Source organism: Sparus aurata, chromosome 24 (genome assembly GCF_900880675.1).
Source record: "Sparus aurata chromosome 24, fSpaAur1.1, whole genome shotgun sequence".
NCBI lineage: Eukaryota > Metazoa > Chordata > Actinopteri > Spariformes > Sparidae > Sparus > Sparus aurata.
The window spans coordinates 12,627,525-12,653,590 of NC_044210.1; the positions used below are offsets into that span (position 1 = coordinate 12,627,525).

General features: G+C 42.7%; 2 protein-coding genes across 7 annotated transcripts; one reads left to right on the forward strand and one right to left on the reverse strand.

The window, feature by feature from the left end:
- Positions 1-10,466: 10,466 nt before the first annotated feature.
- Positions 10,467-20,117, reverse strand: arl13b (ADP-ribosylation factor-like 13b). 5 transcript variants are annotated; one of them, XM_030410186.1, is made up of 10 exons: positions 19,533-20,117; positions 16,515-16,585; positions 15,950-16,199; positions 15,147-15,252; positions 14,800-15,002; positions 14,329-14,443; positions 14,083-14,242; positions 13,373-13,498; positions 12,440-12,508; positions 10,467-11,834 (listed from the first exon to the last, which is right to left on the reverse strand). In XM_030410186.1, the coding sequence occupies exons 1-10, from the start codon at positions 19,589-19,591 to the stop codon at positions 11,758-11,760; spliced, it is 1,236 nt and encodes a 411-aa protein (XP_030266046.1). In that variant the 5' UTR covers positions 19,592-20,117; the 3' UTR covers positions 10,467-11,757. The 5 variants fall into 5 exon arrangements, with proteins under 5 accessions (XP_030266046.1, XP_030266043.1, XP_030266044.1 ...); XM_030410183.1 differs by lacking the exon at positions 19,533-20,117 and adding an exon at positions 17,862-19,490; XM_030410184.1 differs by lacking the exon at positions 19,533-20,117 and adding an exon at positions 17,862-19,489 and having other exon boundaries at positions 10,467-11,688.
- A 2,585-nt stretch (positions 20,118-22,702) lies between these two features.
- Positions 22,703-25,416, forward strand: LOC115576771 (gamma-glutamylaminecyclotransferase). Of its 2 annotated transcripts, none has more exons than XM_030409332.1 (2): positions 22,703-22,862; positions 23,925-25,416. In XM_030409332.1, exons 1-2 carry the CDS (start codon positions 22,710-22,712, stop codon positions 24,438-24,440), a joined length of 669 nt encoding a protein of 222 aa, XP_030265192.1. In that variant the 5' UTR covers positions 22,703-22,709; the 3' UTR covers positions 24,441-25,416. The 2 variants fall into 2 exon arrangements, with proteins under 2 accessions (XP_030265192.1, XP_030265193.1); XM_030409333.1 differs by having other exon boundaries at positions 22,715-22,830.
- Positions 25,417-26,066: the final 650 nt, after the last annotated feature.

The window sequence follows — 26,066 nt, forward strand, 5'->3', positions numbered from 1 at the left end:
GTTACACGGTTACTGGATTTGTCCGAGCGTTTGATTTATTGATTGCTGTCAGGATCTTGAGAAATGTCCTACAAATACAAGAAGAAATGCTTCTAGAATAACTTACCACCTCTAGTTTTAGAGGGGACTATGGGCCTTGGCGGAGGTATGCGCTCTCCCGAGTGCCTTAGAGATTTTCTAAATTTACACAGGCACGCATACAAATGTGTTACCTTAAAATACATCTAAGAAAATTCTGGGAATGGTCAAAAATGCAGCTTGTTGCAGATCTGAGGAGTCCATAGATAATAAAAAAAAAGGTCTTAAGTATATAACAGAGCCATGAAAGGCTTTAAAAATAATGGAACAACTCAAATAAATGAAACTGAAAAAGCTTCTCAGAAGTGCAGAAGAAATAAGGAGCTAGAGTGATGCAGACAGGACTACAGAGATTACTTACTACCTGAAAGCCTCATCATAAATGTCTCGCATTTACACAAACTCATAACAACTGTAGCCATCCTGTTCGCGTTGTTGCATCATCGAGGGTCCAAATGGGGCATCATCTTTGTTGGTTTTCACATCCACTCCCTCTCATCTCTCACATCGCTCCCTCTCTGTCTCCCAGCAGAAAATGCTTAAAAGCAACAACATCGCCGTCGCCTCGCTGAGCCCACGGAGGACTGACATCAGAGTGTTTTCAGTACCTGACAGCTCCCTAATGATTTCTTTTGGCTTGCCCGTCCTCCAACTGTCTGCGAGCGAGTAATTATGGCCCAATTCGGCACGGATCAGTCTTTCCTCGTCGGGCAACACAGTCGCTGCTTTTGTGTAGGTGTGTGTCAGAATCACACTCTTTAGATAAAACCCAGTTGTGTGCGCGCCCATATTAAAGTTGGACGGAGATGAAAAAAACCCAAAGAAAAACAGCGACATAAGCCCAAAAAAGATTTAAAAAATATATATATATATATATTCCTAAAAAATCTCTTTAGTGTCTTGCTGTCAATTTAAGTCAAACCTAGAAAGTCCGCTCTGGCTTTTCTTAGATTTACTTCCTGCCCTTTGCTCAGCATTTCTCCACATGATTTGCGCCCCGGCCGTTCAATATTGCGCTGACACATCAACGCATAAAATACACATAAAAAAAACACACTTTTACCGCCCTGTGACAGAGTGTATTCACCTTTATTAGATGTCCTAGATCCTTGACCTGTCAGCCTGCACCATCACCGTCCCGAGTAATCAGCAGCTCTGTTGGGCGTATAAACCAATACTTTATTTCCACTCGGGGTGAGTCCTGTGCATATTGATGCGCCCACAGCTGTGCTTTAATTAAACCTGTGTGCCATCAATGACCTGTTGAGCCTGAATATTAAATGCAGAGATGCACCGGAGAGTAAACCTGCAGAATCCCCTTGTACTTAAAGCTGTGGCAGAGATTTAGGAACAAGGGATTGTAATATCAAAATGATTAGTAATGGACAATGTGAGAGGGAGAGAAGGAGCTTGAACCCAACCCGTCTTTCCTAAACCTGACGGACACCCAGTATTTTTGTTGTTAACACATGGTAAACATTGTGAAAGGGTGTATTTTAATGCATGTATTGTTGGAGGGGAGTTGCAGGCTTTTTTGAACCATGTGTGGGAGTACACTTATATATGTAAAGGACATTCCCACACGCCGTTTGAAAGCCTGCAACTCCCCTACAATTAGTTAGAACTGAAGAAGCCTCTTGGATGAGAGGCAAAACGTCTTTAAGAAACTGAAACAAGTCCAATTTCCTACGATACAACGCAAAAACTATGGCAGAGCTGATGTGGAAACACAGCGGGGGCGGTGCCTGCTCAGGCTTACGAGAGCTGACCAATTGGAGTAGACTGGGCCTTAAAGAGAGCGGCGTTAAGACAAAGGGTTAAGTTGCAGGATTTCAAACCCTGTATGGGAGTGTCCTTACAGTGTTGTTAAGGACACTCCCACACCGGGTTTAAAGGTCTGCAACTCCCCTCCAATTAGTAAGAACTGAAGAGGCCTGAGATGTGAATGTTCTTCAAGAAACTGAAACAAGTTGAGTTGCTTATGATACAGCACAAAAACTATGGCAGAGCTGATTGGGGGCGGTGCCTGCTCAGGCTTGCGAGAGCTGACCAATCAGAGTAGACTGGACTTTTTTCGGAGTGGAGCCTTAAAGAGACAGGAGCGTTAAGACAGAGGGTGAATCGAGGTGCTGCAGTTAACGACAGCATCTTTAGGATGTGTTTTTTGTCCAGTTTGATAGCACAATAAGAAAGCTACATTGTTAGGTTTATACACTGCTGCTGTCACCAGACCTTCTTCAACTGCTAAAAACATGCACACCTATCTCCTTCTCAACCGCTCTTGCTCATGTATTGCCTCATAGCCGGCCCCTGACGTTCCCCGGAGCCGCCCCCAGCGCTCCCTTACACCACCTGTCACTCAACAGCCGACAGCTTCATCTATTTTCTCACAATCCCCATTTTGCTGAGCCTGTCCGGATACACCGCAACCTTCCCCTGCTCCTTTTTTTATGTTCACTTTTATCTCCTCTGTCGTTTCCCCCCCAAATTCCACTCGCCCATTATTTGCGCTTTTCCCTTTCTTTGCTCTATCACTCTTCCCGCGAACACCTCATTATCCCTTATCAGCTTTCCTTATTCTCTCTCCCATCTCTCATTCCCCCTAATCTTCCCTCTTTTTGCCGCCTCTCTGCATCGCCTCCTGCCATTTGCCAACCTCCACTTTTTTTATTTATTTTTTTCATTTCACTGACCCCAATCAAGCCCCGCATTGTGTCACTGTCAGGTAATGCTAATACCAAAACGCTGAGAAGATGTTGTTGAGTGCATGTGGCGCATTAGTCCATTGTTTTAGATGAGTGCTCGCCGCGTGCAATGAGGCTTTTGGTTCCGAAAATTATATTATAATGTGACACTGAAATAGGTCCACGATTAGCACAGCCGAGTGCGTTTGTAGATAAGGGCACTAGATAGCGAGGGTCTCGGCTCAAGTGCTCTGCGGGGCAGTTTCTTCATTTACATTAACTGTATTCATCTTCACCAATAGGTGCAAATTGCTTTTGTGGATTCGTGCCTGAATCTCATGAGCCAGCACTTATAAGCTCTCTAGTCGCTACAATACGGCCACGCGGCAACTGGTGCCAACGCTCCGTCAGAAGCACTGCGAGGAGGTTGGGGATAATTAAATAGTGGGTGTTTTTGAAGAGAAGGTGATGCAAGAACTGCCGGAGGGTTGCATCAAATAATTATTTTCATTGAAATTAACATTCAACATCACGTGTTTTGTTCTTTAAATAGCTTTTTTGTCCTAACACTAGGTCGAGCGCCCACAAAAACAAGATTTACGATGATATCGAGCACAGAAAAAGTTGAGAATCTTGCACTCTGATAGTAAAGCAGGGGATGATGTCTCTACTGTGGATCCACCGTATACTAGAAAAACCAACACTAAATGACTTTGAACTTGCTAGATCACCACTGAAGCACTACATAAATGTGGGGCATGTTTAACTGCAATTAGCAGAAGTCTTCAGCAATAAAGAGGTCGAGGAATCAGCTCAGGAACAGCTGGCGGTCCTGGCAATCACGACCCCAAAGAAAATCATAATCAATACGGCAGAAGACGGAGAGAGATATCACCGTCTTTATTCCACACGTCCTTTTTCAAAACCTGGCGTCTACATTACCCATCATGCATCTTAACCACTGAGTGACGTCACTGGAGGCCATTTATCAGCTGCTGCTCCCTCTGGACACGTGCAGCAGTAACTCCCCAAGACGACCTCTAAACACACTTTAATGTGTGAAATTAGTGGAGCTAACCTTTGAAATATGATGACATCGTGATGGTGCCTGATCGCCAAAGACTCCTATTTCTCATCTTTATTGTGCACGTGGCAGCAAAAATCCTAATTATTTACTCTTTATTATTTATTGGTGGCTGCGGTGTTGAATGAAAGCAGCACTATGAGACTTGTTCAGAGACTCTGGAGAGAGAGAGATGATTGTTGAATCTCAAATACCGATACTTTGCATTTCAGACCTCAAAACATTAACCCGGAGAATTAATATTTGTTGATCTGGTAATGATGAACTGGCAACTGGTCCGTGGCGTACCCCGCCACCCGACTGGGGTCAGTTTGGATCGATTTCAGCCCCCCGCAAGCTTGCAAAGGCTAAAGAGTCACAGATGATGGATGAATGGATGGAACGAGAGGTGAGTTTATTCAATAATTTAGTCTGTAATAGAAATGGATTCCTAGTTAAAGGTGCACTACGTAGTTTTTTGTTTTTGTTTTTTCTGCCTCAACAAACTAAATAAACAAGCTCTCTTTGTTTTCATGACTGAATAAACAAGCTGACCTTAAAGGACAAGACACTTTCATGCTGTTGTACTTTGTTTGAAGCTGGAAAGGTGGCAGGGTCCGCCACATATTGACCGTGTTTTCCTCCGAGAACAGCTTGTTATGGAAAAAAAATAATAAAAAAAAAACTATACAGTGCTCCTCTAATTAAATTGCATCATGACAGCTCACATCACTTCAGTAAAACTTTACCCTGCTGCAGCCTAACTAACATTCAATGTACAAGCGAACCAGCCGACTTGTACATTCGGCAGCTGTTCCCCTCCGAGAGCTCCGTCAAAATCTGATCATCTCAACTTCCCTCCTTTTCCTCCCTCTTTAGTGTCATAATGAGCTCCGGCGTGAAAGCCTGCCGCTCGTAAAAGATCTCCAGCCTCTCCTCTCCTGAGCTACCTTTTTTTTTTTTTTTTGTCCCTTTATTGTCACAAGACTTAGGCGGCATCCACTGAACAGCGAGTTGTTAGTAGTGTCCAAGCGTTCCCAACTTCCTGTGTGCTGTTCGGGGGGATTACTGGAGCTGCATTGCCCTCTGCAGGCTGCGGGGAACGACTGTGCAGCATCAGCGGCAGCAGTGATTCTCTGTATACTCCCTATAGGCTCAACCTACTGCTGCGTAACCCCCTCCAGCGCACAAGCACACTCAATTACCCATTACCTCCTCCATCCCGTTTTAAAGACAGCTGCACGAACCGCAAGCCAGAGCCGCAACTTGTTCATTATCTTCTCTTTATTTAAGCCTCGGGGTGTCATGACAGGTTGAGTTGCGTTGACACACAGCTCACCGCGGGCATCTTTTTTTTTACATTGCATAATAGAGATCTGCTGGTGATTATCTTAATAACACAAACACACACACACACACACACACACACGTACACGAGAGAGTATACAGTGCTGAGTTCAGCCTTGCAGCATCAAAACAGCACAGGAGTTGTGCATTATCATCTTAATGTGTCCTAACACGACTCCTTCCTCCCAGACGAGGAGTGTTTGTCTTCTTCACTGTCTGTTTTCCTTTTTTTCTTTTTTTGAGAGCAGGAGCTTCCTGCAGTGACCAGCTGCCTGCGGCGAGCATTGTTGCCGCATTTAAAGAGATACAGTGTGCCGTATGATGAATGATAAGATGGAAGGTGCACGAGCAAAAAAAAAAAAACCAGAAACAGCTTAGGGAACATTTCTGAATAGATGCCAGGGAGATATTCGAGTTCGACCAAGCGTTGGTGTTTTTCTGTTTTCTCGCAAAGGTAGCGTTTGGCACATTTTCAGCATACATATTCAGGTGTGTTTGAGGCAGAAAAACAAAGTGAACCGTACTGTTTTTTAAGGATTTACGCGAACACGCTGAGCCTCGGGTTTGATCTCTGCGTGCACTCGGCGTGTCCACAGCCCACATGTGTCCTTGAGTGAGACACTGACTGCCTTATCTGTTACCAGCCGCCTCGTAGATGCGCAGGAGAAGCTCGTGAGGGTGTGATAGGAGGTTATAGGCTCCATAAATCATTTAGATTGTGTTGAGGAGCCTTTGTTTCCTTTACTTAAAGGGTAACTCCGCCAGTTTTGCACATTAAAGTGAGTTACAGGTCGTATTTGGGGAGCACTGCTACATATGTGAAGAAAGTAGAAGAAAGTCTCAAGAGGAAGCTGCATGTAGTCTGGTGATGTCACACAGTGGCCACGTTGCATTGTGGGTAATGTGGGCCGCAGGTTTTGAGCAGCAGAACTAGAGACGCCACCTTTTTAAAGCCACACGTTCGTCTTCCTTTACAAAATCACATCAACACAAATGTATAATATGTAGGAATTCTGTTAAAATGTCTAAAACGACTGGACTTCTGTTATATACTTTGCTGAGTTGTGTATTTATATTATTCCAGATGTTTTAAACAATGTTTGTACCCAGACAGAAAAATGTGTTGTATGTGGTCGCCCGTCGCTACTTTTCGGCAAACGTTACCACGTCTGGTTGAGCGTGAAGCAAGTTTGACGGCGGGAATGTTAGCATTTATTCGCGCCACTCGTCCAGTGTTCACCCGCCCCCAAACGGCACACGTAACGCTACATATACACCTCCAGCTCCAGTCGGCAGTCAACATAACTGAACATAAACACCCAGAAACGGAGATCACCTACATCGATCGCTGCTGCAGTCGGGTCGATAAACAGGAGTGAAGATAGATTTGCTTTTTAACCCTTAACAGAAGTTGCACGTTATATGTTTAATTTTGTTAACAGGGGTGTTAAATCAGGGCTGAAAGCAAACATTTTTTGTATCTCTACTGCATCTTTCTTCGTTTAGTTTTTCTCTTCTTCTTTTTATAGCTTTAACCTTTAAAAAGCCTCCCGTGGGCAAGTGTTGTAAATGAGCAGATGAGTGCGTGTGTGGCTTGTGCATGGTTGTACCCCCGCACCACCAATGCTGCTGTTACACCCCCCTCAACTTCATCTACAGCATCTAATGTCAATATATCACCCTTCTTTGAACGCTGCAGAGCCTGTGCAGAGTGGCGAGCCTGTCACTTCGGAAAAGAAAATAACTCCCGTCTGTGTTTTCTTAAAGCCCGCAGAATCAACTTGATGTCACATTGACTTATTTCCTCGCGCTGCCACAATGGAGTTTGATGGCAGAACATTTTCATTGCGATCAAACGCCGCGGCTGCATTTGCACAACAATGCGCAGAGAGACACCCACTGTGGAACGGGTAAGAGACACCAATTTCTCCACTGACAAAAACCTCAATGGTCCCAAAATGCAGTGCAGCCTCTTTAGATAATCCAACTCGGGGCGTTTTTTTTTTTTGTAATTTCAACAATTGCGCGGGCCACATAATAGCGACTCTCGCTTCCTCTTTCCTTCCTTTAAAAAAACTCTTCAGACTTTCAGGGTTTTTTTAGCTGAAAGGTTAAATCAGTAACTAAAACAGATGCAGACAAGCAGAATGTTGCTTTTTTTCTTCTTCTTCTTCTTCTTTTTTGGCGAGAAAATCACGGCACTTCATCACAAAACTTGCTCCTGGAATGAGGCTGGACGTGACAGATTGATTTCAAAGAGCGTAAGCATAATGAGGAGGGGATTGATGGTTGAAAGCATCTGCTTAAGGGCACCCGGTGCATCTGCCGTCCTGCAGGACGCGGCAACATCATCGCACGGGGTTCCAGCTCCCGTATCACGACATCGCTCACTTAAATGAAGCCTGTCTGTATCGCCACAACGGGGAGTAACAGTAATGAGACGGCACATTATTGCAATGGGCTGGCTGCAAGTGACACGGCCTGTGGATGCTGCTAACAGATGGATGTGGAAGACACAACTATTTTTAGAAAGGCAGCAGATTGCAGAGGCCCGTTTGCAAATTGCTGCGTTTAAGAAAAAGCTACCTCTAAAAATAATATCCTGGCAGATATTTCTCGGAATACAGAAATGATGCAGGGGAATGAGGTCGGCCCGCTCTCATCAGCACTTTTGTAAATGTGTAATTATTTTGTCAGCAAGAGGTTTTGGGTTTTTTTTTGTCTTCCATTTTGTGCCATCCATCACTTTCCGGAAGCTCCAGTCGTTTGCATCGTACAATCTCGGTCCACGTTGACAAATGTCTCGCCCTTGTGACTGTTATCAAAAGTATGATTTGAGCGCAGAGCCGCTCACCCGGACCTGACGCTGATTTGTCAAACAGACACACAAGTTGTTTTGCTCCTTCGCCATGAATCATTTCTGCCGTTTGTTCTCTCTGATGAGCCCGTTCAAAATGCCGTCTCGGTTCAGTTCATCCGTCACCGCCGGTGATGAACGCCCGGGTTACGCGGGTTTGATTGTTCTCGCACGATGTCAGTATAACGGCCCAGTAGCAGCGTTTTCCTCTTTAAACTTATTCAAGAATATTTGCGGCTGATTATATCTATTGTGCCCTGTAGAGTTGTTTCACCAGCCGAAGAGCAGCAAGAAGGTTAAAAAGATGCAAATTGTCAGCCATCTCTTCTCAAATGATCACATATTTTGAGTGGTTTTCCTGAGCAGTCGCTTGAGAAGGAATATATTAAGAACTCAGTTCATTAACAAATGCAAATGTGAATGGATCTTCTCATCTGTTCCCTTTTTCAGGAAAGTCAATTTGTTGGTTAGTATCATGGAGTTCAAGTCCCTGTTTACGTCGTTTCATCGCTGATTATTTTTCAGATTTCTATTCTGACACACTGTGCAGGAAGTCGGTCAATTAAAGGAAACCTGTTTACTTCTGTGCGTTACATTTGTTCCTCTGCATGTAAAAGATCTTGGCAATTAAAAAAAGTAAAAGTCCGCACCAACAGATGCTCTTCTCTCCCACAGAAAACACTGCTCCTTAAACGCCTCGTCAGTAGTCCCGCCCTTTCTGTGACTCTGTGACATCACACTACATCACCATATCACCCATTTGAGTAATTTACGCCTAGCAGCTAGTTTGACATGTAAGAATTGATTAAGCACAGCTGCTCTGTTGTTGTAAACAGTGCTGTCTCAGGCCTGTGTGAGCTGCCCAATCAGAGGAGACTGGGTTATTGTAAAGCGACATGTTTCCTTTAAGAGACTCTATGGAGGACAGGAACAAAAAATAAGATAGTATACCATTTACTGCATCAACAATAATGTAGGAGTTAATTATTTCTTTTAAAATGTGACAATTTTTCAGTTTTAACTGCTTCTGTAATTTTTTACATTTGTATTAAAGCTGCAGTCTACAGTTCTGAGAAAAAAAGTGGACTTCGCCAGAATATTATACAATAATCAACAACAAAATAAGCCCATTTCTGATCAATATAACTAAATTACAATGACGAGTGCCTCATGCAGATCACTGTAGATATACCGAGTAACAAACAATATTCCTCACATCGCAGAAGACTAGTTACCAGCTAATTATTACCAGGTGCAACATGTTTGCCATGCTGCCTTTCTGAAGCATGAGTGAGGTTATTTCTCTAAACCAATTCAACCACTTCTACTGAACACAAACAAACCTTATTATAACTGCCGGGTCACTTGAAAGACACTTTTGCTAACCAGTGGCCATAAAGACAGAGCTAAACACTGGAGTTAGCATACAAGCTAACAAGCCAGATTTACCACCCAGCTACGTAGCTCGACTGCAACATTGTACGGTCATATGCGCTATTGCAAGTGTTACTGTAACCGCCGCCGCCACCATAGCCTTGTGGTTAAAACAGAGAATGAAACATATCAAGCAGCAGTTCTTACTTGTCCAGCAATGGCAGCCAAACTCTGCGTCGCTCTTGAGTCCTTACAAATCCCGCAGCTCCTCCACCTCTGAAATGACACTCCGATATTTATCCTAGTTTTCTCTCTGGCTCGGTCCAATTCCTGTTCTCCGCCATTGTTTACAGTTTGGGCTTAAACATATCCAGGTAACCAGGTAAGAGCAGCATGCACGAGAGTGATTGACACTTCTCAGACATGCCCCTTGGCTCTGATTGGTTGTGTTGATCCAGGAGTGATGGATTCTTGCAAATCAAATTACAGCCACTGGGTGGAGCTACAGACGGCTGACCTGCATCTTATACTGTCGGATCATAATGACAATTTCAGCCAACATAACCAAAAAATTGTTACAGACTACAGCTTTAATTCCCCTATTTATATACGATTCCATTTCATTTCTTAACGAATGTATGTACATCCTGCCCTCGATTTATAACTCGAAGAAAAAAGGCTACAAAGTGCTTTGGTTTTGTTCTAGACTGCAGTTTTTAAATCCTTTTTTTCCTCTTGGATAGAAAGAGACTGAACTTAAACAAGATAAAGCGGACATTTAAAAGCTAGTTATTTTCAGTTACTTCACTATAGTAGGGCAATGACTGTCACCTAAGTCCTCATATTAGCAGACGTGACAATATCACAGCGACTGTGTAAGATCCATTAGCAAAACCACTGAATAAACATGAGCAGTGACTAACAGACGCAGGTGTATGCCGGAGCAGGTGCTGGGAGACGAACCCACTGATGTTCACGTCGAGCCAAAAATAAAACACAAACATTTCAGATTTGGTGGCAGCTGCTCGTAATGTGGGAAGAGAAAAAAACAAACAGTGGAGAATATATTTAAAACATCTTTTATTGTGCGGTTATAAAATTCAAACTGGGTAGAAAAAATATGTTTCCAAACATCTAGCTTATTAAGAAGTGAGTGTTGTACTATAGATTTGAACGTCGTACTTTTAAAGTGATATTTCACGAGCTAACTTTTGCTACTCTCATGTGTTCTGACCCAAAACTGGCTGTTCCAGGTGTCGGTGTAGAGATGCTTTCCCCTCCCTCATCGTCCTACTGCAAACTCTTCCAACACGGGAACTTAACTGGGGCAACAGGGAAAGGAGTGTTCGTCGTCGGAGGGTTTCTTTTCTTCCCTATTTGTGCTTTTTTGAGATTCAATTTTAGCTGTTTTCAAAGAGGAACCGGGTGCAGGAGACAGAGTGAGAAAAAGCTGGAACAACAACCACCTCAGGGCCACCTGAGAGGCTGCAAAGTCTGGGGGCCGATTCTCGCCTCGAGAGAAATATCACTTTAAAAAAAAAAAAAACAGATACACAGTGTAAACAGCGGAATGCGTAAAAAATCTGTAGCCCTGTAGACAAATAAAGACAAATATACTTCTCTTCTTTGAACAATAAATAAAAAGATTCGACAAATTACAAACAGATCCTTTTTTCTTTTCATGGCCGTAAAAACATTTACAGTATTTAAGTGGAAAAATGTCGAGACATTCATTAATTAAACCGGCCGATTAACACTTGCGATGTAGTGTAACACTTTACTTTTTACAGTACAGCGTAGTGTAGCAAATGACACCTCACCACCATGTGATTAATCCTCATTTTGGGAAGTGTTTCCGACTTTAAAAAAGGTCCAATTTAAAGCACTCAGCTGTGTGAAGCCACTTAGGACCTCGACTATCATACACATATATAAAATATGGGCTCTTTTTTTAATGGCGGCGTGTGTACAAATCCATTCTTCAGTAACAGACAAACAGGTTAAAACTGACAATTTACATTCTTTGTCAATTAAAAGCAATTTGGTCGTCTAACACTGATATTAACAATAAAAAATAAAGTTTCAGTTCAGCACAAAACGTGCGTTTGTTGAGAAGAGCCCCGACTTAAATCAGGTCAGGCAGGTTCGAGCAATCACGCTGGAACTGCGTCAGTTTGTGAATGCGACAGCTTCCGAGCAGGACTCCGTTTCCCATGCTGCTCCTGTGTTTTCCGCGACGTCCCATCGCCGCCTCTGTGTTCGGCTGTCTGTCTACACGTCGCTCGCTTGAGACAGAAAGCAAAAAAAAAAAAGGAGGGGGGTTGATTGGAGGAGCTCAATCGGTAAGAGGGAGGTTAAAAGATGACGTCGTGAGCGTCGCCGTTAGGCCGCGGCCTGTTGGCGAGAGGCGGGAGAGGCTTCTTGTAAAACTCTGTGGAAGGGGATGAAGAAAAAAGAAAAAAAAAAGAAGGGCGACTACGTTAGCAAACTACATCCATCGCCTCCTGGAAGATAAACACTGTCAATTAGAGCACCATTTCTAAAGAACACGAAGTGGATGAATACACAGACAAGCCTTTGAGTCGATTAAAGATGGCTGGATCCACACACACACACACACTCAAACATATGCCTGGTGAGATGTAGGAGGAGAGAGAAAGACAGCGATGTGGGACGCTAATTAACAGTCAACACACATCTGAAGGCAGACAGAGTTCAGCGTTTCCTCCGCAACAGCACACTGACACATTTAGCACCACTGCTGCGAGACAAACAAACCTCAGGAAAAACCAACGCTGTGCTGCAGTTTACAGTCGGACGCTTTATTTTTATTTTTTTTTAAGGATGAGAAAAGAAAAACACGATCACAGGGAGGAAACATTGAGTCGGCGCCGTGACGGTTAGTGCACACATGTTAGCGAGAAAGTGAGAAGGTGATTAGAGCAAAAAAAAAAAAAGGACGGAGTGCATGAAATTTAATGGCGGGTGGTTAACAGAGACGGGTGAAGAGGAACCGGACATCACAGGCGGCTTTACCAGAATGTCTCGAGTCCCCGAGTGGCTCTAGCTTTGGCAGCCTAGAAACTTTGGGTGTCGCCCATCCGACTGAAAGGGAACAAAGAAACACTGGTGAGGACAAATGTGGAAAGAAATCCAAGGGAAAAAAGTAAGACGTGAGAGTTTCCCTCTTCAAAAGGAAAAAAAAGCAGAATCTGGTTTATCCGTCTCCTTTATAAGTCATGATCAAGAAATTCGGCAAACAAAACACATTCATTGTCACAGAAGAACTGGGTCAGAACAAAACAAACAAAAGACTCCCACTTGTTAAGGGAGAGAAACATGCTATTGTAAAGCAGCAGCAGGAAAAGTTGGGTTTCTATTAGCAGAACTTAAGACTTATCACAATATCTACCCATCATGCAATATATGGACATGACATCAATATTGCTTGTTGCGTATACATGAGAGTGTGATTGAGAGTGATTATTTCATCATTTTTCATTCATTTTGTGCTTCTCCAATGGTTGAGTAGCCTAAGAAGTGAAATTACTTCAGCTGGATTTTCTCTATGCAGAAGTCAAAGGAACAGAAAGAAAAATATGCCGCGGCAGGTTTATGCTTATGTCCTTTTGTCTGCTGGGTCGAGCCGACTCCTCCGCACACACTGAGAGAAGATAACTTGGTTCTCAAGGTTTACGGGTGTTTCTTTCTTGACAAATGCATAACTCCAGCCGGAATGTTTGAATGAATGGACGGATTTGGTTTTGAATCTGCACTCTTAACGAAAAGCGGCAGAACAACTTACTTAAAAGCTCATCCAAGACATAACCATGATGGATATTTTAAAAAGTTACGTTTCTTGCTTTTTGAAAGTAAATGACAATAATATCCTTTATCGCAGTTATTTCTGTGACAACTGAAGGTAAAAGCAGGAGGAACGGGAAAACCCACACTTGTGCTCAGACTGACCTGGTGGCGGTGGAGGGGTGGGGCTCTCTGCCGGCCCGTCCTCTGTCCTCAGAGGGTCCACCCTGTGCTTCCTCTTCAGGTGCAGCTTCCTCGTCTTCTTTTTGTCCTGCTCGCCTCCCGTCGTGACTGAAATAAGCGCACAGACACTTTCTTAAATAAGCTTGTACTCAGCGTGCGGAGAATCCAGATGTTCATTTCAAAATTTGAACTGCTGCCATCTTTTCATCCCCTAATTTGTCACTTAATTAACGTCTTCATGTGTAATTATCTTTATCTATCAGATATTCGGCGCTGAGCTTGGCGAAGGAAGAAAAAAAGAGAAAAAAAAAAAGGAGAAATGTAGAAAGATTGCTTTTCAATTTTGATATATCTCAAACAAATGTGTCTAGCAGTCTCCGGGCGTTGTTTAATCATTTGCTTTCAAAGTAAAAAAAACAGACTTAATAACTCGATTCTTTTTATCTACAAGATCTGACTTTTATCCCCATACGGTGCGGAGCCAAAGCAGGAGCTGCGAGGAAAGGCTCTGTAGAAGGTGTTCTCACATCTACATGGATAATCATTTTTGTGTAACTTCTAAATAAATATATCTTGGCAGAACGAACATTGTGTAATGTGGCGCTTGAAATCACAGTGTTTTTATCCACGTCCAGCCATAAAACTGTGAACAGTCTTCAGCTGGACGTGTTGAAGTTCGATCGATCGCTCACCTGTGCTGCCGTTTTCCGGCGTTTGTCTCGTGTCGTCCGGCTCTTCGTCGTTGTCCTCCTCGTACTCCTCCTCGTCGTGATCGGCGTCCGTCTTCGCGCTTTTGGTCCGGGCCTCCTCCAGCTCTCTTTGCCTCCTCCTCTCCTTCTCTTTATCCTCGCACTGAAAGCCAAAAAAGTCGTTTGTGAGCTTTAGAATTTGTATTAAAACTGCCGCTCCACCTCGAAGCCTCACGCAGTCTCGCACACCTCAGAGATCACGTTGCTGATTGGCTGGAAGGGGCTCGGCATGTCGTCGTCGTCGGCCCCGTCTTCCTGGATCTGCCTGCCGTCGCGTTCGGCCTCTTCCCGCTCCTGCCGGTCTCTGTGGACACAGCGAGATGTTAACCTTTAAGTGCGATGACACAGTTGAGAAAATTTGATTGTGCCGTGTGTTTCGGCAGTTTTTTTTCCCCTCCCCTTTGAATAAATCTCTTTTTACGGCATGAGAGCAAAGTTAAATTCATTTCTTTCGATCTCTGTGCTGGCACGGAGACAGCGCGCGTCGCCTTCTTTGGCATTTTGACATTTACACTCGTCTCTTGCTTCATTTACCATTCGCCTCCCGACCATCCTCCCTCTCCTTTATCTTTCCCCAACACACATTTCTTTCCTCATCCGTCTTGGCATTTCTATACTGCATTATTGAAACTTTGTCTAATTTGTTAAATTTGCCCTCACCTCTCCTCTCGTATCCGCCGCACTCTCTCCGCCCTCTCCTTCTTGTCCTGCTCCTCCTGGGCGCGCTGCTCGGCCGTGTCCTTCTGCACGCGCTCAGTGATGGCCTCGTAGTCTTTGGCGATGTTGTTGAGGAGCCACTTCAGGCCCTTCTTGATGGACTTGTCGACCTTTTTGCCGTAGCCTAGGACGGCAGAGCACGGCTCCTGGGGCAGAAACGAACAATGAGAGACGCAAACTTTTTGGGGGCGAGATACTTTGGATGAAAGCAGCTATTTTTGTATCTTTGGTAACCAAAGGCCCTTCATGTCATTTGAATGCCATTCAACAACAGGTGCACAAACACTCACGATCTGACAAAGACACTTGTTCTCGTTGACGAGCTTCTCTAAGGACAGGTTCTCAATGATGTCTGCTTCAGCCAGCGCTCCATCCTGGTCCTGTTTGTTAGCGAGCCTGAAAGCAGAGAGGGATGAAAGCATTGAAAAACCTGCAATTCGTCTCCTCTGAAAAAGACAGAATAGCTCCAGGGAGAACCGGCTGCAAAGGAAAAGGGAAAATATTTGCAAGTCTCAGGACGTTCGCGAGGTGCATAGCTGCAGTAGCTGGAAATCGTATGGAAATCTCATGATAATGCGTCCCTGCACTTTGTGGCTTGTTGATTAGAAGACATATGCATGCATACCTGCGGAAATACAATAAAAGCCTCCGTGCCTCAACCTGCTTTGTGTCCTGATTACTGATTGAAGCAGACGCCTGCTGGAATTAAACCGCAGTGCACGTATTCATCAACACGTTGAACCAAGGACTTTCTAGGCCGGCAAATTTCTCTGTGATCTTCTTTTCAAACCTCCGTGCTTTTAACTTTTGTATACTTCCATGTAACAGATGATTTTTTATTTTTTTTTGCTTTGCACATAATTTGAACTGTTATAAAGTCGGCCAAATCTTTGGTGCTTTTCAACTGATAAAAGTGGGTTGTTGGTCTCTATATTTGGATTTCTTCACAACCCTTGTGACTCTATTTTTAAGGATGAAGATTTGATTAGTGTTTGTTTAATAAGACACTTTCACACAGTAGGCTATATCTGTAGAGTATAAAAAGGTGTAGAAAACGTCGATCTTCTTTTTGGCATCATGTTCCTCCACTCACACTAGCACTGGTTTCCCTGCGATGCGCGGGTGCTGCAGGACCTCGGCCATGGTCTCCCGCGTCTCCTGGATCCTCTGGACGTCGCTGGAGTCCACCACGAACACCACGCCGTGCGACTCCGAGTAGTAGTTCTTCCAGATGCCCCGGATCCTCTTCCCGCCGCCCAGGTCGAAGATGGTCACCTCGAACTTGCCCTGCTTCAGGTCGACCTTGGAGAAGCCCACTGTGGGCGCCACGTCCTGCGGATTGTCTGCGAAAAAAAAAAAAAAAAAAAGAAGGAGCAAAGAAAAAAGTTTGAAACCGGATCAGCAAAGACGCTGCCGTGTTGTTGTGTTTTTTTTTTAAATGTGTCAGCAGTGATGAAATATGAATGCAGCAGGCAGTTTGATGTAAAATATACATGATAATAAATAGTAAACAACAGTAAATGAGGCACTTTATTCAGAGACGGAAAACACGGTTTACAAACTCGGCCGCTCTATTATTCACAAAGACTGTTATAAAACAAGTAAAATGTGCAAAACTAAATATACATTATTAACATTCCTAACAAAACAGCTCTAACCTCCTTGGATTCCTCGTACTGTGGCTGTCTTCCCTGCATTATCCAGTCCCACCATAACCAGAGTCACTTTCCTGTTGAGGTAAGAGGAGAAAAACGTGAACACGCACACACAAAGACGCTGCCTGAGGCCCTGCATACCTAATGTGCAGTGCCCGAGCGACATTAGCTGGCATTATCTCTGGTGACGCATTTGGGGGCACAGATAAGCCAATTAATAATCTGAATGACCAACGCAATCAGAAATCTGCACACAGTGAGTCAGCAGCAGTGACGTGGGTCGGCTAAACACGAGACAAAAACAAGACACAGAGACGGTGGATTAGCTGATGGCAGCGTTGGCACGATGGTTATTCTCATAATTAAAGCTTATTGGTGACTTTTCTGTGTTCTGTTCACTGTTTACATGTTTCAACGCTTTTATACGGACAGTTAAACAGCTTCATGCTACGAATGCAAATTTTGAGCAGTTCTTTTAATGATAATCAGCCGTCTTAACGATCAAATATCAATCATCAATATTATATTATGTTGGATGTTTTTTTTCATTAGGAAAATGCTTTAACCACCGACATGATCAATGTTTGATGCAGAGTAGACCACATATCAAAGTAGAGGAACAGATAAAGTGAACAACATGCCAATTGCATGACAAACTAAAAATAATTTTTAAAAAGGCAAAATAATAACTTGATTTGGATTCGAGAGCAGTCGTCTGTTGCTATTCAAAAACTGGCGTCACAAAATCCAACCTGTACGGAGGCCACTAAATGACTTTAATCCAATATCAGTTTTGATGTCATTTTTTTAATATACATTTTTTTATTACAAATTAATTGTATTTTCATAAATACTGGTGTGATATATTTGATAAGCAAGTATTTGTCATTTCTAGCTAGACACTGTGTTTTTTAATCTCTGACTGTTAATTAACGGTTAATGCAGGTTTAACCAGTTACATTCTTAACGGTGATTAATCAATTATCGATCACTCAATTACATCCCTACTGCACAGTCTTGTGGGTATTAGTCAATATGTGTTTAACAAAAACTGCGCATCTTCGAGGCAAACAAAAGAAAAGCAGCAAATCCTCACATTTAAGAAGCTCTGACCGGCAAACATCTGAGATTTTTGCTGGACGAAAATGATTCATTGATTATCAAAGTAGGCACTCTACTGTGGTGCAAGCTTGCTGATGTCTAGTTTGACATGATGTCTTCAGGCATTAAAGTATTGTCTAGCAAGAAAATGATCAAAATGCACAATATAAAACACCAAAAAGAACTGAATCCAAAGAGCTGGATCGCGAACATAAACACAGCCCGTCTGTCTCCTGGATGCATACTTACCTTTGACACTTGCGCCGAAATGACATCAACCTCACTATCCATCTAACCGTCCTCTCCAGCAAGCCGGCCTTCATGCCCTGATGATGTAAAGCTCGAGGAAGGTGAGACACCGTCTGCGGCCCACGGTACACTATCCCATAACCCTTTGTGCTGCTCGCTGCCATAAACCCACTCACAACAACGACACATCAAAAAGGAAGAGGCCCACTGAACAGACCTGGCTGCAGGATTAGGTGAGGATTTCTGACTAAGTCTGAAGGATCAGGTGCCTCGCGGTTACCACGTGGCCTAAGCTATGACTCACGGTTACATTTTGCTGCTCCTGCTGCTTCACCGCAGATTCAGTCACACATACACAACTGTCTGTTAGTATGTAAACCTATGAATTGATCTAAAATGTATTTTGAGAATAGATTCAGCGTTTGAGTCATTTTTGAAGCAAAAATGTCAAACATTTGCTGGTTCTAGCTTCTTAAATGTAAGAATTTGCTGCTTTTCTTTGTCATTTACGTTAGTAAATGAGCAGTCTTTGGGTTTTTGACTCTTAGTTGGACAAAGGAAGCAATTTGACGACATCACTTTGAGATTTGTTATGAGCATTTTTCATCATTTTATAGACATACCGATATCCAGACTTTTCTGAAGATATTATGTACATGACTGTAACCAGGAATAAAAGTGCAAATGCATGTGATTCTTCTTCTTTTCAATTAAATCTCAGCACATGATACAAGAAATTTCGATAACTTCCATTGGTCAAACTAAATTGTAGGCACATCGGTGCAACCAATGAAAATGTTTGATCCCAATTGGCTGATTTCTGTGGCACATGTGGGACCAAAATATTTGCACCCTGGAGCCTTAATGAAAATCCCAATGAAAATCAGCAGATTAACTGATAATGAAATGCGGGACAGGTTGCAAAGGGCACATTGTACTACAAATAAGTTACTTAAATACCAAAATTGCAACAAAAAAGACTATTAAAATATGTAAACGTATAAGGCAGAAAAATAACTGCCCAACCACAACTTAGAGGGCCAATTTCAAAAGGAGATGGACACCAGTTATTGACCAGTTATCACTAGGATTCTTGCACCTTAACTTCTATTTTTTGTTTATTTCTTTATTTTTTTTATCTACCCGTCATCTGTTTTATTTCATGTTTTTAGGTAAAATGAGGTTACTGTATGTGTGCTCTACTGGTATGACAAGCAGCAAATCCTCATGGAAGAGTTTTTCTTGCAAGACAGATGACTGAATCAGAAACTAATCCGACAATCAAAATCGTTTATCTTTCTGTCAATCAACTTAACGATTAAGCAACATTAATCATTTTAGCCCTAATGATATCTGTAATAAGCCACGGTGTTTCACCATCTAATTAGCACATCAGTCACTTCAGATGGTGATTAGACACAGGCTGAATTTGACTAAAAAGAGATCTTTGACATTGTAAAACGGGATTAATTTAGACAAAATCCACTGAACTTGGATCAGTCTGATCTGTCAGTGTAGTTTCAATACGCAGATGATGTAATAAACCGCTCAAATCAGTCGTACAAACTTGGTGTGTATCAGATCTCAAGCCATTCTTCCAAACTTCCGAAACAACCTGATGTGAGCACATAAAGATGGAGGATGTTTACTTGACAATATCATCTAACTTACCTTGCGGGCTCTTGCCAGCGTTTTAGCCAGTTGCAGCAATTCGCCATCAGGCTAAACATCGCAGTCCGAGTCCAGATGACTGCAATCAAGTGGTCATCCAGCCAGGAGCCTCACGCCACCATCCGACCCCGTTCAACACAACTAACAGACTCCTCGCCCTAAATTAGCTACATAGCGAGCTAACTCATGACAGCATCAATGTCGACAGCATTCAAAGCGGTCCGCGTTACGGGCGCTTATCACGTGTCACCATTAAACGTTACCCTTCATGATATCGATTTTCAGAAATACACAATCCCGTTATGTCCCGTTATCTAATATAATTGGCTAAAGCTAACGCAGCTAGCGAAAAACGACCACTTGTTAACTCGCTTAGTTCGAGTCCCGGCACATGAGTGAGTCTGTGACCACGCTAACGGAAGCCGTCCTCACCCGTCAACTAAAACTGTTCTTTAAATGGAGCCGAATACAGCCACAGTGTGTGTTTTACTTGCGAAACATGAAGCTACTTAGCGTTAGCTGATTTGTGGCAGCCTGCTTTGTTTACGCCGTCTTTTCTGCTGCTAGGCTGCGGACGTGCTTACGTCATCTTCCGTGCCCGACAAATCAGCGTCGTCCATTCCCGTGAGAGCGCCTGTTGTGGACAATTGAATGTACTGCAGCTGTGAGAGGGAAATTCTTTTTTATCTGTTTTATTTTGAAAATATATGCGACCAATAATAATTAATTTAGCATGAATTACTTTTTGCAGTGTATGCCGTGATTTAGGACTCTTTGTTGCTCTAACTCTTTATTAGCAACTACATGTTCCATTTTATTCATGAGAAGTGTTAAAATATTACATTATAAAAGTGAAAGGCACATAAAAACAGGCCTAGTACTTGAGTAAAAGTCTGAAAGGTGTCATATGTACTCTTTTTTATGCCTTGACAAACTAAATAAAACAACAGTTCTACGTATATTTACATGCAGGGTATTAGTCGACTGATTATTACATCTGATATTCAGCATCAATGGGAAAATGTACTACGATGGCTCTGATGCAGAGAACAAAGTCATATTCTGTGTTCATAAACACAAAAAGAAAAAATGTACTGGAATAAACCACAAGATTTTTTATATGGAGGTGGAAGAATAAAAAAGACCCAAAGTTGCTCACATCTTGTCGTTATCTATCCCTCAAAAATATGACAAAAAGACAAATAATTGACAGGAAAGTGTTTTTTTTTTTTAAACTTATGTAAATGCACATCTCTTTAAGTGTCTATAAATGAGAGAAAACAATGGTTAGGCATGCCAGACTTTCTTATATGTCACTTTACTCCCTCTATTATTGTTTAAATTCAATTTCTACCTGCTCTCCTTCGCTGGATTTAAGATATTACTCCTCACTGTACATATAGCTGTTTGCTGGCTCAGTCAACCAGTGACACTAATCTCTTCTTATTGCTTCACCAGAGTCGGTGATCCTCCTTCCCTCAACCAGAGTCAGATTATATGAAATATTTGTAGCTTTGTAGGATTCTTTCCCCCTCCCATTAGCCTGAATGTCAAGTGTCTGTTAAGACAAAGATGGATGAACTTTAATTGCTGAGCAGAGTTATTGTCCCAGCTGACCTGAGGAGGTGCTCACAGGTGAGAGTGCCGTCAGAGGATGAAGGATGTGTGTGTTTAACGGTCTGTCAGAGGAGACGTTTGCTCCTCTCGAGACGACTTCAGCCTGATGCTTTATGAGATCATGACGCCACAGTAATAATCTTTATTTGTTTACTGGGATCCAGTGTGGTAATTGAAGCTGGTTGTGTGGACAGTAATGAGGCCGTTGTCCTTTTGGCTCCAATTTGCACAAAGTATTAAAGAGGTGCTGAACTGGCGGATGACGTCTGAAGCCTCCACTGTAATTCTTCTTAATGTTTTGCCTCTGGTATGACTGATTATTGTTTCACAGCCTTGTTAGATTTGTCACGTTAAGTGGTTTTTAATGGAACCGGGGCTGCAGATCTCCCTTTTATAATAGATGATTAATTATTGAATATTTGTTTGTTTTCCTCCCTCACCATGCCTGACTAATTAACACTGGAATTACTTATTTGGAATCTGGGATTATGCCGATGATTACTTTATCACTTTCTGAATTAGTAATATTATTTGGTCGTTTTTCTCCCGGCCCGGTGAACACTCGGGCCATAACTCTTAATTTCCTAACTTGTTTGTTAAATGAGCGTTTTTCTGTGTGTGTTGTTTACTAGTGAGTCTCTTCAACGATTAATTAGTTAACTTTAAATGTCCTTCACACTTAATTGCTTTGCTTTAGAGCCGTCTCTTGGATAATTTGTTTAATTTGTAATATCAGATCGAACATGTGGGTCTGAGATGAGTGCCATTTCTCCATTATCATTATTGTTATTATTGTTATTATCATTATCATTAGGCGGATTACGATATCAGTATTACGATGGAAATGAGACAATATTATGTATAATATAAAAATATATAATGAAAATTCCAACTTTTATTCACAAAATGCAGCTCAAAAGTTTTTTTTTAAAAGTTGGAAATTAAAATAATGTCAGAAAAGAAATATAAACAAAATATTCCGAACAGTGATTTAAAAAAAGAATAAGAATCAGTCCAGTATTGTAAAAAGTGCCACTTTTATGTAAAGCGTTACGTTGTACGTCACTGACGTCACAAATGCGCCTGTAACAGAAGAGAAAACCAAAACGGTGACCAATCCTGTCCTTTTTACCTGTTGAAATACCTTTTAAGGGCCAATACAACTCATTAAAGACTGTATTCCACCTGCCACAAAGTGATTGCAGCTCCTACCTTATGACTAAAAGGTTGTTTTTTAATCATATCCCCTTGATTTCACTCTTAGTGGTTGTATTTGACAGATTATAGCCCACTCACTCCTTTTGAAAACTTGATGTTCATAACGCGTCATCGGCCGGATTATGTGTCTTCACCTGGGATTTAAATCGATGTGATTAAACCCGGGTCTACTTCAGAGTCAGTTGGGTGTGAATGGAGAGTTTACACATTCCCATAGCACACAAATTCCAGATCTTAGCTGGTTTAAGTGGGATTGTTGACCAGTGGAATACAAGTTTCTTCTCCTCGTCACTTTGACGCCATCTTGTGTTTCCCAACGGGCTTCCTTAGTTTCCACTGCGCATGTGCAGCTCACGTACCCGGCTTGTGGCAGACTGGTGGACCGGCAGCGGGCTTCAGACCGGACTGTGTACCCGAGTTTTAAAGCAACCACCTGCGGAACATCATCTCCGTCACACTCCCGGTGAGGCTGAACTCCTCCTCGGTCATTTTCAGGTGAAATAACACGAGTGTGTTCGGTTGTCACCTGCCGTGCTTGATGTGCAGTTTGCGGTTTTAAATCGGTTCATGTCGGCGATTTTAACGTGTATATCATCTGTTTATACGCCATTTAATAAACTAAATATATGTTTATGATAATTAATTAATTCTGCAGAGTTAATGCATACTGCATGGTTGTTGTGGTGCGTTCACAGAGCTGTCAGCAGTGCTGAAAGTAACGTAAATAAGTACACTTTTAGGTGCTCTGTACTTTACCTGAGTGTTTGTACTTTATGGAAACTCACATACAACTGTCGCACTTCTTAATTTTTACTCCACTACATTTAGTCCGTCGCTTTACAGATTCAGATTATTGTTGACAGAATGTGACCAGAAACAACTGATGACGTATTCGGCAACCCGGAAGCAAGTCAATGTATTCAAATGAACTCCACCAGTACCAGCTGTGACATTAAAGGGAGACAAACATCAGTGCTTGAACATATATGAATACAATGATATAATGCATGATACTTTTAGTACATATGTTTTGAGTGCAGGACTTGTCATCGAGTATTTCTACAGTGTGTTATTATTTATTTTTATGTAAAGGTGCATTATGCAGTTTTTTGAGGGGGAAGACATTTAAATCTGAAGAGAAAGATCTTCACTACTGATTAAACTGATTTTAACTGAATGAACAAAGTGTCCTTTAAAGGACAGCACAGAGATTAGAGATTATAACTGATGGTGAATTAATTATTGAACTCGTGTACTGAAGTCCAAAGCGCTTCGGTCAGGGCAGGTTCAAAGGTCGCACAGACAGGGAGACTATTGTTCACATATCAATAGATGGGACTGTAAAATGTATTGTACTATTTTATGGAGAAACAAATGATGAAGGGGGGGAAAGAACAGGTTTAAATTTATTTTAAAAAGAAAAATAAGTACACAAGAAAAGGGGGGGGGAACAAGTTTTGACTGAATTTGGTTAATAAGTTGAAATAGCATCCCAGGTAACTCATTGTGAAACACTGTCGTGACCTCGACACTTCAACCTTTTGCTTCGTCTTGCAGGTGCGTATGTGCTTCCCCTTCCTCCGCATGGCTCGTGTCTTCGTCTACGGCACCCTGAAGAAAGGGCAGCCCAACAACTACCGCATGTTTGACAGCGCCAACGGCACGGCGGAGTTCCTCGCCTCGGCCCGCACCACCCAGAAATACCCTCTCATCATCACCACCGAGTACAACATCCCCTTCCTCCTCAACCTCCCCGGCCAGGGTCACCTCGTCCAGGGTGAGATCTACAAAGTGGACGACCTGATGCTGAAATACCTGGACGCCTTAGAGAGCGTCCCCACCATGTACCAGCGGGTTCTGGTCAAGCTGGAGGTGGTGGAGTGGTCGGGGGAGGCGGAGGGAGGGGAGAGGCCGGCGGCGGGAAGCATCACGGAGGCGTTTGTGTACAACACGACCACGTACGAGCCGGACTGGCCCTCGCTGCCCTGCTACGAGAGCTACGACTCGTATGGAGAGCACGGGCTGGAGTACGTGACCAGAGAAGCACGAGACAGATGTCACCTGCCAGAATAAGAATCCTGTAAATCTGAAAGTCTTCTACCACCTTAATCTCTGGGGATGTCATCATTTTTTTTATTTTGTTCCTGGGAGCAGAGGAGGCTGCTGTCGTGGTCCCACTTCTTTCACTGTACTGCATCTTTAAAGGGGCAGTCCACCACAAAATCCAAAGTACATATTTTTCCTCTAAACTGTCGTGCTATTTACTTCTGGATTGTTTTGACATGAGTTGCAGAGATCAGCTGTAGAGATGCGCGCTCAGGAAAATCCCGCGTCACATCATGGACGAGAGGCTAGCTGCCGTAGCTAACCAAGCACGCTAACGTTACAGCTCGAGAGAGGAGGAACTCACGAATGTGTGTTTGTCCATTGCGCTGTTTTTTCCCAACTGGGAAAACTTCGGTGCACAAGCTCACGTTATATGACGCTGAAACATGTTGGATCAAAGTAAACGCTGGGTTGATGGTAGACACTTTAATACAGGTCATGTAGTGGTGTCCATCTTGCTCCAACATTCATACATGATGCACATAAACACACTTAAGTCGACCTCCAAATGCAGCATCTTGTCACTGTGCATAGGGCAGCATGTTTACTTTCGGCGCGTTGATACAGAAAGAAAATAGTTCCTTGAAAATTATGTATTATTTTGGGGTGAACTGTTCCTTTAATGAGTTTTACCTGATGATTTATATCATGTGGTACCTGTTCTGTTTGATCAGTGGACCAGAATCACAATGTTTTTTAGTTTTTTTTTTTTTTTTTAAAGCGAACACAGGGACATAACCTCACAACCTTTCAACCTTAAGACACTTCATGTTTTTAGCAATAATAAACGTAGTGATCAATATGTGACTCGTCTCGTTGTGAGTATAGTTTAAAAAAAAAGGCATCAATCGTTTTTTTTCTCCTGTATGGTTACTTACACTTCATAACGCTGTCATTCTTTCTGACATTTTATAGACCTAAGCCATTAAACCCGATAATCAGGCTCGTTGTGTTTTGTTTTCTGTTGTTTGTTTTCGGTTTTCTTCTTAGATAAAAGGTCAAATGTGACAAACAGCATCTATCTATAATACAACGAATCTCTGTCTGTCTGTGTGTCTGTGAGCGTGTGTGTGTGTGTGTTCCTCAAATATCTCTGCGGATCAGGATCAGACTGACCGGAGACTTTCAACATGGCTGCTGCCTGGTTCAGTGGTGTGCAATAAGCATTTGCTTGGACTGCAATGATAGCGTGAATAAATTATTTCATAAATGCTTTACAAATTCTGCAAGCATTGTCCACCGGAGCCACCACAGTCACGTGCGCACCAGAGCCAATCACTGCAGAGCTCAAGCCCTCGACATACCTTAAAAAAACAAGCGGATTTATACCTGCAGCGGCGCGAGCTGGACCGGGATTTTGCCAGCGGTTTGGTTCCGTTCTGTGCATCTAAACTGACTGTTGTGGATTAATGAGATTAAACAAGTCCAAGTCTGTTTGGGTCTGAGGAGATCCAGAGATGCACGGACAACAAAGTGGGATCGGAATCTGTGGATGTTTGTGTGTAGCTAGCGCTAGCCGCTAGCTAGTTATAATAAAGCACTTCACAGCTGCAGAGACGTCCTGGCCTGCAAACATTGTTCATCAGATATAAA

Coding starts and splice junctions, on each gene's coding strand:
- arl13b (XM_030410183.1), bottom strand. CDS start 18,025: ATGGCAGCGAGCAGCACAAAGGGTTATGGGATAGTGTACCGTGGGCCG. Junction 14,444..14,799: donor CGGCGGATACGAGAGGAGAG/GTGAGGGCAAAT, acceptor CTGTGTCCACAG/AGACCGGCAGGAGCGGGAAG. Junction 13,499..14,082: donor GCCGGAAAACGGCAGCACAG/GTGAGCGATCGA, acceptor CGCTTATTTCAG/TCACGACGGGAGGCGAGCAG.
- LOC115576771 (XM_030409332.1), top strand. CDS start 22,710: ATGTGCAGCTCACGTACCCGGCTTGTGGCAGACTGGTGGACCGGCAGC. Junction 22,863..23,924: donor TCCTCCTCGGTCATTTTCAG/GTGAAATAACAC, acceptor TTCGTCTTGCAG/GTGCGTATGTGCTTCCCCTT.